The sequence below is a fragment of the Podarcis bocagei genome (assembly GCF_964188305.1).
Source record: "Podarcis bocagei genome assembly, chromosome: 15".
NCBI classification, from domain to species: Eukaryota; Metazoa; Chordata; class Lepidosauria; order Squamata; family Lacertidae; genus Podarcis; species Podarcis bocagei.
Genome location: NC_138141.1, coordinates 3,319,969 through 3,335,392, shown reverse-complemented (window position 1 = coordinate 3,335,392; position 15,424 = coordinate 3,319,969). Strand labels below are relative to the sequence as shown.

Here is a 15,424-nt window from a genome sequence, read left to right as displayed (position 1 = left end):
AAAGCCAGAGGTTTCTACCCACACATCCCCACCAGCACCACACCTCCATCTGCACAAGCAAGAGGCTTTATCTACAGTTCAAGGTTGCATTCCAGCCAGACAAAAGTACTTGTGGGGGTGGAGCAGGGAGCATCCTGGACAGGGGGGTGTCCTATGGAGAACCCCAAGAACTGGATAGAGAGCAACTCCTGCAGCCAAGCAGGTGCCAAACGTCTTGCTCTGATTTCCTTTGGGTCACATCAGCAAGACTCAGAGGGGGGTCATGTTGTCTGGCCAGCCCAGGACCTCCATCTGCACTGCCCAAGCTTGCGTCCTGACTTGGGGGCTGCTAAAGCAGTGGTTTGACTTCACCCCTGGAGGCACACTCCATTGTCTCTCAAGACAGATGGGTGCCAACAACAACAATTTATGAAGAAGAAACAGAAACTTCAGCAAACCTTCCCTTTTTGAGAAACCTCTTATAGCCGCCCTCCTCTGTGTAAGGCAATCTGAGAGAGCTATGTCTCAGACATAATCCAGGTCTCCGTTAGTGGCTCTGATTTGGCTTGCCAGTGACAAGCAACAACTGGTTGCACTGCTGTCAACAGCAACAAACCAACCACTAGGCCATTGTGTTTAATCACTGGGTTTGCACCACTTTCCAGTGAAAATAGAGCTAAGGATGGGTCAGACTTCAATTCCTGGACCATGATGGAAAAGATGGTGTCAAAAACATTTCCCCAGAAATTTTGCACTGTACTGTGGGCTCAGCTTTCATGAAAAAAGGAATAATTCCTAACCCTTTCCAACACAGTGTGGATAAAATCTTGTTTATTCGTTTGGATGACACAAGATTAGATTGGGATGAGCCTTCCCTTCCAGATCAGCAGATTATATAAGCAAACCATTCGCCCTTTTTGCTTTGGCTAGGGGTCTCAAAAGATGGGCGTGTCTGGGGCCTCTCTGGGCCTCTGAGAGAGCCTCATTTGCATCATTATCATGCCCATCAACCCCCCATCATCGCTGACCATTGGCCATGCTGGCTGGGACAGATGGGAGTTAGAGTCCCAGCAATGATCCTGTAATGCACACTGCACCTCCTGAAAATCCCGTTTTGCATTTGCCCATCCTAGTCCTTATGCATTCTTTCAGTAACTTTACTTCCTTTTGTAACATTAATGGAGAGAGGGGGTGGCAAAAATCTGCACCCATTTATTCAGAATTTTAGAGGCTGTAGCTTTCTCATAACTACTAGCTGGGATTTAACCTCCCAATGGGCCTCTACCTGTCTCAACCACAGTCCTGCTTTGCCTTTCTGGCAGCTCTCCCAGGTGGAGTAAAGCTTGCAGCATTTATTCCATTTTCCAAAAGGTGACATTCCCATTTCAGAATGCTGCCATTAAATAAGCCAGAGGTATTATGATGCCTGCTTACATTTTGATCCCACCCTCCCTCCAAGTAACTTGAGGTGGTCTACACAGCCCCACCTGCCAGGGACTAGGAGTCAGGTCCCTCTCCATCAGGTGATGGAGGCAAGAGCTCTGAACCTGAAAGGGAAAGGCATGCAGGGCCAGCCCCAGAGGCACAGCTCCCAACTGACTTGTGCCCGACTACCACCCCATTGCTATCCTCTGACCCGACTGTAGAAGGCCTGTACTTCCTATGCTCTGTTGAAGTAGGAGATTACTAGAGAGGGATGGAACCTTTTAATTAGAGCGGCATTTTGCAGCACAGGTGATATCAACAATTAGGTTGCTAGCAGCCTGGTGGGCTTGCTATAAAAGGGCTGGGTTTCAGCTTGTTCATTGCTGGAGCAACTTTGGAGCTAAGTGCAGGTCTGCATTTAGCCTGAATCCTACCAGAGCCTTGTCCTACACTACCTTGCCTTGGACACTACCACCTTTTTAGTTTCTACAACGTAGGTTAGACCCTTTTGTTGCCCAAGTGGCATTCCACTTCCACTCCAGCTAGGGCTAGTACTTTAAAAATCCCTGCTGCCCCATTCAGAAACTAATTGCTGCCTATCTATCTTCCACCTTTCATGGTGCTGCCTGAAGACATACCTCACTTCACCCTGAGGTATGATAGGGCCACTGCCAGCTTAGGTTGAGAGAGACAGACCAATTGGCTTAAAGTCACCTTGTACTGTAAGCCTTATGCTGAGTGGTGGTTTTAACCCAAGTCTCTCTGCTTTAAGTCCCAAACTATAGCCGCTATACCACACATCCTGATACCCCCCTCTCCATTTAGATGACTCAGTCAGTGGTTAAACTGAACCCCCCTCTACAGCTGTTTATTGAGTAGTTGGTGCCTTTGGATAGATTTGAAAGCTGCTAAATATAGAAGGATGATTTTTCAGCCTGGATAATTGGAGGCTATGGACTAATCAGCAAATCTAGTGGAATTTAGTGACATTGCTGCATTGTGAAGTGATACTCTTGCAGGTTTCAATGGGAGGAACCTGTGATAAAGGTCACTTTATCCTGACCCTTGTAAACTGATACAGCACCATCAGATGATTGACACAGAAACGAGGGGGGAGTGAGGGTTTTGTTCCGTGTCCAGTCATGTGCCTCTGGAAAGCCCATGAGCAGGACATGAGAACTATCACACTCTCCTGTTCATGTTCCCCAACCACTGGTATTCAGAGACATGCTGATACAGGAGGTATTCTAGAGCAATGTATGGCCTTATGCTCCTTTGAAAGCTGTCCAGGTTGGTGACCTTCAATATATATTGCATGGGGTCCTTAGGCCTTTTTTTGGCAGCCTTTGGCAACATTTGATGCCCCCTGCCCTGACAGCTCTTGCACTGCCCTCCCAAAGTCAGGTGAGCAAGGTACTGGGCTTTGGGAAGAAGGTATGAGGGCCCCCGACAGGGTCCTAGAGTCCTCCAGGCTCCTTCTCAAAGCCAAGTTAATGCTTTGACAGCTTTGGGAAGAAGGTGGTAGAGTTCTAGGACCCTGCCAGAGCCTTGCACCTTCTTCCTTGGGGGGGCCGTCAAAATTTGGCCTTGCTCCTCCCCGCCCCCCGGGAGTTCCATCTCAAAGTACTCTTGCAGCCCACTTGTTATGAAAAGTTGGACCACCCTGATATCTTGGAAGGAGAATATATGACCACTCAGCCACAGTAATCGAAATGTGTGGCACGGTTTCGCGATCTTTATTTCTCGTCTTTCCTCTGTAGGCAGAATCTGGTTGGACAATGTCCACTGTAATGGCAGAGAGGCTTCGTTGGCTGTCTGCACCTCGAACGGCTGGGGCGTATCAGACTGCAAGCACACCGAGGATGTGGGTGTGGTCTGCAGTGAAAAGAGAATCCCTGGCTTCAGGTTTGATGACTCCCTGCTCAACCAAATAGAGGTAAGCACAGCTCGGTATTGAGCAGGGCTTAGCCCCTGAAGCGCCAGCTGCTTAGACCTGTGAGAACAAGTTGCCTCCAATTCTTTTGGCAAACCATTGTTGTAGTCAGGGTGCACAGTTCTCAAATTCCATTTAGAAGAATGTTGATAAATGAACACTAAAATATGGATTAAGGTAGGATGCACCTTTAGGCCGTGTTTGCAAACTTGGGTTCTGATGCTAAAAGAAAGTCAGTGGCAGGGGAGGGGTGTATCTGTAGGCAGATTTAGGGTAGGTGTTTTCCACAGCAGGATCCCAGAATCATTATTCAGGGCTAAACCCTGGAGTAGGCAGGCGGGAGCAGCTCTATTGGTCAGATGAGGATAGAAGGCAAGGCTCCTTCTATTTATATTACACTATACAAAATGTACAAAATACATTGTAAGTAGGGTAAATATGGATGCTTCTTCACCTGACAATGTATGAATGAAGACAGATGCCCCTCATGCCACAACCAGGTTTGGGCTTTTCTGTTCTCCTCCTCAACTGACTCTTTTCTAACACATGTACCTGACTCTGATTCCAGTGAGGGTTTTCCCCTTCACCAGCTGGCTTTTATTTAAAGATACCTACAATGCTTTGATATTTAAATCAGGTTGACTAGGTGCAAAATAAGAGAGAGGGTGCAGATCACTCTGGTAGGAGGGAGGTGTTCCATGATTCTCACAAGGGCTGGCCAATCAACAGCTGGGTTCTCATGGAAGGAGGAACAGCCCTATTGCTCCCGAGTTCAACTTAGTTTGGTGGTTTGGCCATCTTTCCCAAGGGAGTAAGTATAGATCCACTTAGTGCAAGTGAGATACGTACTGCTGTACTTCACCCTAGATTTCCCCATATGCCTCTTTGGGGGTGTTGTATTAGAGAAGCACCAAGCATGACTAGAATGCCTTTTGCTCTCTTCCTTGAATGTGTGGGCTTTTTGCATTCCACCCTGGTTCTCTTGGGGATGACTCAACTTGGGGAGGTCACAGGATGTCCAAGATGGCTTGGGTAGTCACTGGCTTCCCCAGGGCCACATTTGCATTCTCAGAGCGGAGACTGGAGGAAAAGATGGATGTCTAGACAGAGGTCAGATCTCTCTGGAATGCTTCATATATTTAATCATGCAAGTCAGCTTCTCTGCCTACTGCTTTTCCATTTGCTAAGGACTGAAGTGTATGAGGTTAATTCAAGGCCATTCCGATCTACCCTGATGAATCAGTTTGTACTGACCTAACTCTTCCTAGGAACTTGAAAAATCATACTTTGGGAGTGGGAGGAAATGGGAAATAAATTATCTGCGTAGGAGGTAGAGGAGCAGAGGCCTTGGCTTGTGTATATATCAGAACATGCACAGGCTTCTGGTTGATCTGGTGCCTGTTGCATCCATACAATGTGTCTTGCATTCATGAATTGACCTGGAAACTGGTAGGAAAACTCCCTGCAGTTCACACTGTCCTATGCTTAGCTTCATCCTTGATCAGAGGCTCAAATCTTGGTATATCCTGTGCTTTTTCCTGGGGGTATTCAAAGGTATGCAGTACCGGCATCTTTCCCACATAACTGTTAAAAGTGTGGCACTTGCTGTAACAACTTCATGGTGAGTACCGGTACACACACACACACACACACACACACACACACACACACACACACACACACTATTGGGTATCTCCACTTTGGGGGAAAGAGTTCAGGTGGCAGGTCTGGGGGATTTTTTTGCCTGAGGCCCTGGAGACTCAGTTAGCCTAAGGGATGGAATTGCCTGACACCAACTTGGACTCTAAACAGATGGTGACCACTCTCACAAGCCAAGGAAAAATCACCTTGGAGTGATTTCCGCTTCAGCCAGGGTTGGGGGACATTTTTCAGCTGAAAGGCCACATTTCCCTCTGGCATATGTTTGTGGGGCCACATGTCAGTGGTGGGCAGAAGCAGGAAGCAAAAGTGAGCAGAGCAAACAAAGGAAAATTTGAGCATTGGAGAGTAGTTTGGTCTTTACAACACTCAGTCGCTCATCTCTGTCCTCCATCCAGATAAGCAAGACACATTACAGTGGAACATTGGTTCCCAAATGCCTCCGTTGTCATATGTTTTGGTTCTCGAACACCAAAAACCCAGAAGTAAATGCTTCCATTTTCAAACATTTTTTGGAACATGCAACTTGGCTTCCACTGAGTGCAAGAAGCTATTGCAACCAATGGGAAGCTGCACCTCGGTTTTCGAAAGTTTCAGAAGTCTAATGGACTTCCACTACAGATTTCGTTTGAGAACCGAGGTACCACTGTATCAAAGTTCAAGGACACATTCCAACCAGGCAAAAACATTTGGGGGGTGAAGCAGGGCCAGTGAGGGGTATGACTGGGGAAGAATCCAAAGGGCCAGATAGAGAGGAATGCTGGACCAAATTTGGCCCCTGGTCTGAAGTTCCCCATCCCTGCATCAGACCATAAGCACAGCAGAAGGACTGCAAGAGGCCTCCTGTCTCATAATGAGTATGGAAACCAATTACTGATGGCTCTTAAAACAGGGATGGGCAGTCTGTTTTATCTCGTGCCCTAGTGGTCTTTGGCCTAGTTTCATGTGGGTGACAAGAAGGCACAAAATGGGATATGAGAGAGGGGAAAGGGTGATGGGCAGAGAAGGAAGGAAAAGGTGCTGTTGCATCCACAACTGGTTGTGGCTTTATGTACCACCAGCATGTGACCTACTACAGGTTACCGCCAAGGAAATATGGCTCGCAACAGCAAAAGGGTTCCCCGCTCCTGTCTTAAAGGTATGGTGTCGGGAGAGAAGCAAGTTGTGGAGTCATCATGATAGACATTGGATGGTAAGGTTGGGTGAAGGTTAGTCTGACTTCTTTGGATTTGGGGGTTGCCCTGGTTCTTCTGCAGGCTGTGGAGGCTGGTCCATCAGAGCACGTGGGGCACAGCCCCACTAATCTCCGCCTTTGCTTAAGCAGCCCTCACTTGCCTGCCTTGCTACTTACAACCAGCCTAAGGGGTGGAATTGCCTGACACCTTCCCCCTCCTCCTTAGTCTTAGGGCTTGTCCATGCCTCCATTTGCCCCACCGTTTTCCCCTGGGGAAACCCGCAACTTACCACTGAATCAGACCAAATGGCAATTGCATTTCCCATGGATTGCTGTTCGTTCTGATTCATCAGTAAAAAGCATCTTTTCCAGGGTAAAGCTGTGGAGTAAATGCAAAACTGCTCCTAGCCATGCTTTCCAGGCATGGGACAAGCATAGCAAGGAGGGGGATTGCAACCAAACCTAAAGCAGGTGGCTGTGCCTGCCATTGGCTCAGTTTTCCTGCCTTCCATTTCCTGTCTTCCAGTTCCACTGCCTGCATCACCTGTTTCCTACTCTTGTTTTCTCAACCTGAGTATGTTTTGACCAAACAGTCCATAGGTCTCTCAGGCTCTCTTCTCCAGTGGATCCTTAACTTTTAAAAACCTGCCTTGGATTTTTCAGTGCTTGGGGAAGGGGGGAGCAAAAGGAAACTTTTACAGCAGTGTTTCAGCTGCAGAAAGTTTAGCCTGTCTCTGTGAGCCAACAGACTACTCCCCTTTGGTCTTTTTTTAACTAGTCTGAGAGTGGCATCATATCTTCCGTGGCCACTTGCTCCCTTCAAGCAGCCGTGCTTTCGGCACGTGGCGCTGTGCTGTCCCGGATCCGGCAGTCAATGTCTGTGCACGTGGATGCAAAGCCTCAGACTTTTCTTCCCTTAACACCACAGGGATTCTTCTGTAATGGAAAAGCTGACCATTACTGACAAGACCTGGCCGTGCAGCTGCTTAAGTTATTACCACTCATTGTACTGTAAAGATTAAAAAACCACCTTATCAGCTCATCAGAAAGCATGGTGCTGTGCAATTCTATTTGACTGTTGTAAGAAACCACCACCATTTAAGTTTCTGGAATATGTAACAACAGAAATGCAGGATCAATTTTTTAAACATATGTATTATTTGTTGCAGTCCAGCCCTAAAGACCCCACTGCTCTCCCTCTGCAGTCAAAAAAAAGTTTGCCTGAATTAGATATTGCATCGCTTTCCGAAGATGCTTAGGACATTAGGTACATGGGAAGCTGCCTTACAGAAAGTCAGGCCCATTGGTCTATCTAGCTTAGTACTGTCAACACTGACTGGCAGCAGCTCTCCAGGATTTCGGGCAGGAGTCTTGCCTAACTGGAGATGCACTTCCTACCTAAGAATTATAGTTGGTGGTAGGAAGGGCGGCAGCAGAGTAGTATAACATCTGCTTTGCATGCCACATGATCAGTTGCCTGGTAATCATGGCTTGCCACTTTACCATGCTATCCAGCAATTTAATGGGCAAAGGAAATAGGACCTGGCTATTTATAATTTTTTTAATTCTCTCTCTCACACACACACACACACACACACACACACACACACACATACACAGATGTTTCTTAATAATCTCCCAGACATTCCTTTTAAAAAATTAGTTGTTGACTTTGCCCTTTTCTGCTTAATATAGGTCTTGTTACTAAATATATCAAGCCACTGTGTAAACAGAATAGCTCTGAATTCCAGCAGCATTCCAGCTGTGGGCAGGTTCAGGTACAGGTGTAATAGGACCTAGATCTCAGGTCCAACATTTATATCTAGAGCACTGTGGGGTTAATAAGCAATGGGGGTATGTGTACACATATATGGGAGAGTTAAGCTGCCCCCAAGTCATTAAGAGTCATTAGCAATCAAGAATTCAAAGGTCCGCTAATGATCTAAGGTTAAAAATAAGAATAATTCATGGCATTCAGTCTTAGATAACTAGCAGAGCATCAATATATTAATTCCATACCCCTGGGCATCTTAATCTTCTCATTTATAGAAGAATGTCAAAACAGCTACCAAGATTACCATCTACAAGAATGAGGGTGTTTTACGCATGAGCTTATTTTAAACTTCTGTTGCTTTTTATTGGGGATAATAGAAGATGAGGTGAGAAAAGAGGATCGTAAATTGTTTCAGTATGCTACGGCTGCCGCTAGGATCCTCGTGGCCCAAAAGTGGAAATACCAGGATATCCCAACTCTAATAGAGTGGCAGACTAAATTTTTTGAATATACAGAATTAGCAAAAATGACCTATAAAATTTGAGACTAAAAAGGGACAAAGTTTGAAGAAGAGTGGAGTAAATTTGTTGCATACATACGAATTAACTGCAGAAGTTTAAAAACTGTAGCAGGGCTAATATAAATCCTGTGATATGAATAGAGGGTAAATAAGAATCTGCAAGAGATGTAAAATTAGGAAAACCGTATCAGGGAAGGAGGGAAGTCTGGGCGCGAAATTGTGCAAGGTAAATAAGACAACACAAAATGTTGATTGTGAAAGTTTAAGTTTTATTTATGTTTGTGAAAATCAATAAAAAGCATTGGGGGGGGGGAATAAACTTCCGTTGCTTATTTTCAGTTCCTACTCTTCAGTTAGGTGTTACAGGTTTCTAGACTAGCTGGTAAATGTTCAGCTTATTTCCACTTTGGTTACTTCAGTTCCTCAACTTGGTTGTTTCATAGGTGCTACACTGGGCTTTTTCTAGCACCTCCAAGGTGGGTAACACTGCCATTCTAGAAGAATAAGGGGGAAGTTCATGGTGAGCTCCAGGACCTCTTTTTCTAGAAAAAATAGCACTAGTGCTACAGCTTAATATTTTGGTTCTTAAAGAAGGTGGAACCTCCAGTCTGTTCCCCAAACTCTTCTCACGCCCGCTCCTGAGGTACCTCTAGAAGTATAACAGACCCAGGATCGCCCCCCCCCCTTGTGACTGGATTTGGATTCTTCTCTTCCTAGAAGATCTCTCTCCTCCTGACTGACATGAGACCCAAGGAGACGGTGTCCTCACAGCTTCTCCTTCTCCAACTCAGCCTCCCAGTTCACTCCTCTCTGAATACTCTCCCAAGACTCCACACCATGTCTTCCTATCTAAGCTATGAGGCCCCTTTCTCTAGCTGGAGATATTTTCCTCAGAGTGGCTGTCGCACACAGACCAGAACTGACTATCCCTGACTCTCCTTCTCTCTCTTAATCCACCTCCCCATCTGAATCCTCTCTCTCAAACGGCTCCTTTTATTCTCCCTCCCAAAGCGCTGGCTCCACCCCCCTCTTGGTAGCCAATCAGAGAGAGGCTCCAGCCCTCTGGTGGAATTCTGAGGCACTGCATCACCAGACTCTGGTCTGGCTCAGCTGTCCATCACAAAGGTATTCCTGTTAATTTGTTCACCCCACACTTTTCAGTGCATTACTGTTATAGTTGTTTAGTGGATTTGTTGCATTACGACGGAGCACTTTAATCCACTTCAATTGCACAAACCAAAATTTCTGATATGCACTTGAATTCTTTGCACAAAATATAACCCCCCCCACACACGTGTTCGCTCTCCCCTTACTGCCTATTCACCCATTCCTCTCTCACAAACAGAGATCCCCATTTGCACTCTTAAGTCTTACAGTTTTCTGCTGTCAGTGCTGTTCCCTCCCTGCTCTTCACTGCTTCCTACCAACACCCTGTGTATCCTGAGGGCTTGTATGCTTAGCATTCTTTTTCTTTTTAAACTTCTGAGCAGTTGGAATGCTCCTAATACATTCCATAGCACCTCATCAAATGAACCGATGGCTAGAGAGGGAGGACCCCTTTCCATCAGCTGGAGGTGGAACCTTTGCACTCAACAGCTCAAGGATTTCCCAAGGATACAGCCTGTGTCATGTTCTTTCAACTTTATTTGAATGAGGCAGCGTGCATGTGTACACACAAAACTGACAAAACACAATTCGGGGAGGGGAGAAACAGAATGCCTTGTGTGCTTTCATATGATATTTCAGCTTGTCTTGGTGTGATCGTAGCCTTACCCTTGCCAGTTATCCATACTTGCAGGTGGAGACTTGCAACACATATTGCAGCATATCCCTCCCCATTCCTGTTCAGGGCTCTAAGTGGCTTGCAGCAGGAGCCAAATGGGAATAGGCAGGGAGGGATGAAAAGTCAACTATTTTATTCCCTACTCCACCAAAAGTTTTATCGGCTGTGCTACATAGCACTAAAGCATGGGTGAATCCAGATCACATCAGCCCCAGCCAGCATGGCCAATGGTCAGGGAAGGTGGGAGCTGGGGTCCAACAATGTCTGGAGGGTCCCAGATAGGGAAAGAAGGACCTGTCAGTTTGGTTATCTAGGGACTCATCCACCCTTAACCTTTTGCCCCATGCTTTCTAGGCAAAGATCCATGCTTTAAAGCACCATGTTTGAGGGGGCCTCCCTTGGAAGCGCTTTCCCCACGAAAACCCACTCTTTAATGCTGAATCAGAGCAATCGACAATGGCTGCTTACCTGCTTTGGTGGTGAGTGGCAGTTGTGGACCCCTGCAGCACCTCCAAAGCCCACAGAGCCTTGCCACATGTGTGTGACTATTGCCGCACCTCCCCAGCCGCCACAGAGCCTTGTGGGCACCGCCAGGCCTGCAGTTCAAATTCAGCCAATCCGTGGCGACTCGGGAGGCGGGGCTTGGGGAGCGGACCTGAGAATCCTAGACTTCACTCAGGTCCTCTCCCCGGGCATAAAAGCAGGCCGACGCTGCTTGCAGCATCCCAGTCGGCCTTGGAGCTCACCCCCACCCCCTTTATCTGTGCTGCTGCTCATGTGTGTTTCCTTTCCTTTCAGTCTTTTCCTTTCTACCTCTGCAGGTTTTGCTATGGTCTTTTGACAGTTGACGTATTCGGAGCCAGGAAGGAATTTCCCCTGCCCAGCAGGTTTTGCCTTCCCCGTAGCACTAGGTTTAGGCCTTGGACCTAATCCTTTAGTCCATCCTTGACCGGGGCGGGGGTGGAGTGGGGACCCACCCCCCTCTCTGCAGTGACAATTACAGGGTACCCCATTAAAGGGGTCTTGAGGGGAAGCCAGAGGTTGTTGGCTAGCGGGCCATACAGCTTCCCCCAGCCTTTGGGTCGGCCCACCTGCATAAACCCAGCCAGACCCTGTCATGCCTCAGTCCCCTGCAAGGGGGGCTGAGAGGTCTACACACCCAATGCCTATGTCAAGGTTCACCAACATCTGAAATCAGTAAAGCATAGCTGTCAACTTTTCCCTTTTCTTGCGAGGAATCCTATTCAGAATAAGGGAATTTCCCTTTAAAAAAGGGGGAAGTTGACAGCTATGCAGTATAGTTGTGGCCTTTTAAATCCCAGTTGTCATGTCCATTCTTTCATCCCTCTAGTCAGCATGCAATTTGGGTTTTCCCATAGATTGTTTGCTTTGATTCAGCAGTCAAGAGTGGGGTTTTGTTAAGAAAGCACCAAGACACAAAAAAAAGCACTTGAACTTGAACGTGGCCCCCCAAGACACCGTCAATATTTCCTAGGACAGAAGTTCTTGACCTGTCTTTGGGTGGTGCCACTTTGTTGCCCAGCTATCTGGACCATCAACCAGAATGGTGGTTGTAATTTAGAGATATTTCTTACAGAGAACATAAGGATGGTGTTATAGTGATAATCCCTGGGAGATGGGTGGGGAGCCAAGAGCAGAAAGAGAGAGGAGCTCCAGCAGAAACTGTTTTTGGTAACTATATTTGTTTGGCAATAATATATTATATTAATTTCCCCTTTGGGGTTACTTTCAAGTGACTTACCGTATTTTTCGCTCTATAACACGCACCCAACCATAACACGCACATAGTTTTTAGAGGAGGAAAATCCGTAGGCATGCCACCCGTAGGCATTCCCTCCATAACACGCACAGACATTTCCCCTTACTTTCTAGGAGGAAAAAAGTGAGTGTTATGGTGCAAAAAATACGGTAACCCCTAATTTATGACTCCAGCTTCAGTATTCGTTGAGATACTCCATTAAATTCCCCTCCCCCAGTCTTCCATTCCTCCCCTGCAACAGTCAGACAGTGTTTCATGAGCATTCAGTATATTCAGTCCTTTTGGGTTGCTTTCCTAGGGTTTTCCTATACTTCTGCAAACTTGCTAACGCTTCCGTCATGTCCATGTATGGTGCAGTTCTACCAACTCACAGTTGGAGAACTGAGTTTGCTATTAGTTGATAATATGATGAAGATGATAGGTGCTTGCTGTAGAACAATAACGTATTTCGATGCATTTCCCTGCTTCTCATGTTTACTTTCTATCATGTTATGGGAATATCTTACATTTTCTGATTTTTTTATCCATTCCATGTTTTGTTGTAAATTCCTATGACCACTAGCTGAGACAGCAGGCTGACAAATCCAGTGCTTCTAATCACAAGTATAATTCCTAATGGTACATATGCCCATAACACTCGTATAACTACTGCCAGAAAAAATGTTGTGAATGTGGTATATGAGTACAGGGATGGAAGATAATTCTGTGATCAAAGGCTGAAATGTGTATGCAGCCTGATGATGACAGCAGCTCCCACTGACGTGGCCCCTTATGTCACGTCTGAGACGGTGTAGTTAGGCGAGACACTCTTAAGTACATACGTAAATGTACTTGGTGTGAAATTCCTTGGATTCTTCGGCTTCTTGAAGGAACACTAGATTGCTGTGTCTGTCCAGACCCATGGGAAGATTCTGACAGAGGAATGGGATACCCCAGGCAAAAGTTTGTGCCAGGCAAAATGATGACAATGTTCAGAGGGGGTTCCCTTTTTCCAATAAGATTTTATTAAGATCTTTCATAATACATTGCAATAAAAAGCAAACTAGTGAAAACAGAGAAAGAGAAAGGCAGAATAATGCAAAGTCCTCTCTCACAGGTAGATCTTAACTCTTATCTTACACAGAGAGAGGTGAAGCCTTCCAGCTCTCACCCGGGAGCTTCCCTTTCTTCTCCCAGCTTCCCCCCCCCCGACTCTCTTGGTCCTTCACCCCCATCTACATGCAAACCCCCCATTAACCCTGAGTGTATGACAACAAGAAACACGAAAGAACAGAGCAAAGCAGAAGCAGGAACAAACCAATAAGGGAAAAGAAAAGATAACAAGGGATAAAAATATTAAAGGAATAAGAAATTAATAAAAGAACAGAAAAGAAAGGAAAAGAAACAAGTAAAAAGGACTTCCAACTATCCATCTGTCAGTTGTATATACAAGAGTTCTTCAGAATATTCAGATGTTCACCCCAGTGTAGTATCCAGCTGTTCCTCCCATGGCTAGTTGATTTCCCCCCAGTCTTCTAGTCTGGGCATCTCAGGTTCATTCACTGGGAATGTTCAGAGCAGGTTCAATGGTAGAGCACCTGCTTTTGCATCCAGTGGGTTTCAGGTTTACTCCTGCAATTAAAAGGATCAGGTAGCAGGTGATGGGCAGAGCTGTACCTGAGACCTTAGAAAGGTGCTGCCAGTCGAAGAAGAAATTGTTTGCATTTGACATCATGCTAAATCATACCAGCTTGGCATGAATGAGGAGGAACAAGACCCCGTGGGTCCTGGGTTTATCTGCTTCCCCCACTCCTCCTTCCATGCAGATGGGAGGAGGGGAGGTCAGAAGCTTTTGCTTCATGGTACTTTGTATCACCTGAACTCACAAACTTTATGGCTGGGGTAGCCAACATGGTACTCAATGGATGCTGTTAGATATTAACTCCCTTCAGCCCCAGCCATCATGGCTAATACTCGGGGATGATTTATTTTTATTTATTCGTGGCATTTATATAAGTGCTGTACATGGTTCTCCCCCTCCCCACAACAGCCTGTTAGGGTGAGAGACAGGGACTGGCCCAAGGTCACCCAGTGAACTATGGTTTCAAACAAGCTCCTTGAAGCTGCCTTGTCTAAACTAACAATAGTTAACTACAGTTCTGGGTTTGGACAGTATGATAAGTTGTGATTAAATGAAAATGAAAGCTGCTTAACTCCTGTTCCTGACTGTGAAAGAAAAAGAGAGATGGAGTGGGGAGTGTGCACACCAAAAAGGCATTCCGTGGCTCATTTCTGCCACACTAAGCTGTGGTTTAGCATGACATAAGAGTGTGGTCAGTAGTTAGCTAGATGGACAAATAGACTGAACTAATATAATGCAGCTGCCTGTGGATGCTTCCACTCATGTCAAAACCACCAGAAATCTCTATTAAAATGGAAAGTTACTCTGTGAAGATTAGCTGTGGACTTCCTGCCACTCTATTGTCAGAGACAGTATGCGAGTATCAGTTGCTAGGAACTGCAGGCAGAGAGAACATTGCTATGCTCAGGCCCCAGAATTTATAATTCTATATTTTGAGGCTGGCTCCCTAGTTTACTGGGGCATCAGTGCATCCCCTGACAGAATGTTATTAGCACTTGGCTGTTTGGTTCCATTTGATAGATAGCATGTAATGGTACCAGATTTCTTATTTGATGCTTGCCAAAGCAATCAGAGACGTCATCAAATCTAAAGCACTCAAATTCAAATCCTGCAATAAAACTTCACTTTCAAAACCCAGAATCACACATTTCTAGGTTTGCATTGATATTGTCAGGGGCAAAATTGGCAATTTCAGCAATTTAAAAATATTTGCTCCAGCACTACTCTGGGAGCAGTGCGGTAACCAACTTTCTAAACTCAATATTAGTGGGAGTTATTCACAAAAATCCTTTGAGCTGTTGGTAATATATTGTGATTTTCTGCTGAGGATGTTCCACATATCAGGTAAAGGCTTGCCAGGAGCGTGGCCAACAAACAGCTGTAACCAGCCTTGATCTAGAGGCTGGCTGCCAAGTTGTGTAAATGGCGGGAGACTATAACATGAGTCACTTCAAGGACAGATGTTGTTCCAGTGTTGGTGCAGACAAATTCCACAATGGTAGTTCATGTCAGGGCAAAGCAAGGAAGACAGGATGGGAACAGAGGGCTTCAGAAGAATAATCAAGTATGAGGCAAAAAAGCATTGGGTTGCCGGCAAGCAGATGGAAGGGCTTGAAGTAAGTCAGGGACTGGGAGAGCCTGTAGGAACAGATAAAAGTAGGAAAGTTCCAGAAGATACCAAGGCTTCTGTTGCTGAATTGTTGAGAGCTGTGCATTCAAAGATGCTGTGCTCTGATTCTCTGGGCTATCAGTCAGTGCAGGTGAAATACTGGTATC

General features: G+C 45.9%; 1 protein-coding gene across 1 annotated transcript in view; it reads left to right on the top strand.

The window, feature by feature from the left end:
• The window catches only part of LOXL2 (lysyl oxidase like 2), an 81,523-nt gene that overhangs the window by 11,711 nt on the left and 54,388 nt on the right, over positions 1-15,424 (top strand). The window contains exon 3 of the mRNA XM_081171665.1: positions 3,165-3,340. Within this exon, the coding sequence (XP_081027791.1) occupies positions 3,165-3,340 (176 nt within the window). The remainder of the gene's footprint in view (positions 1-3,164; positions 3,341-15,424) is intronic.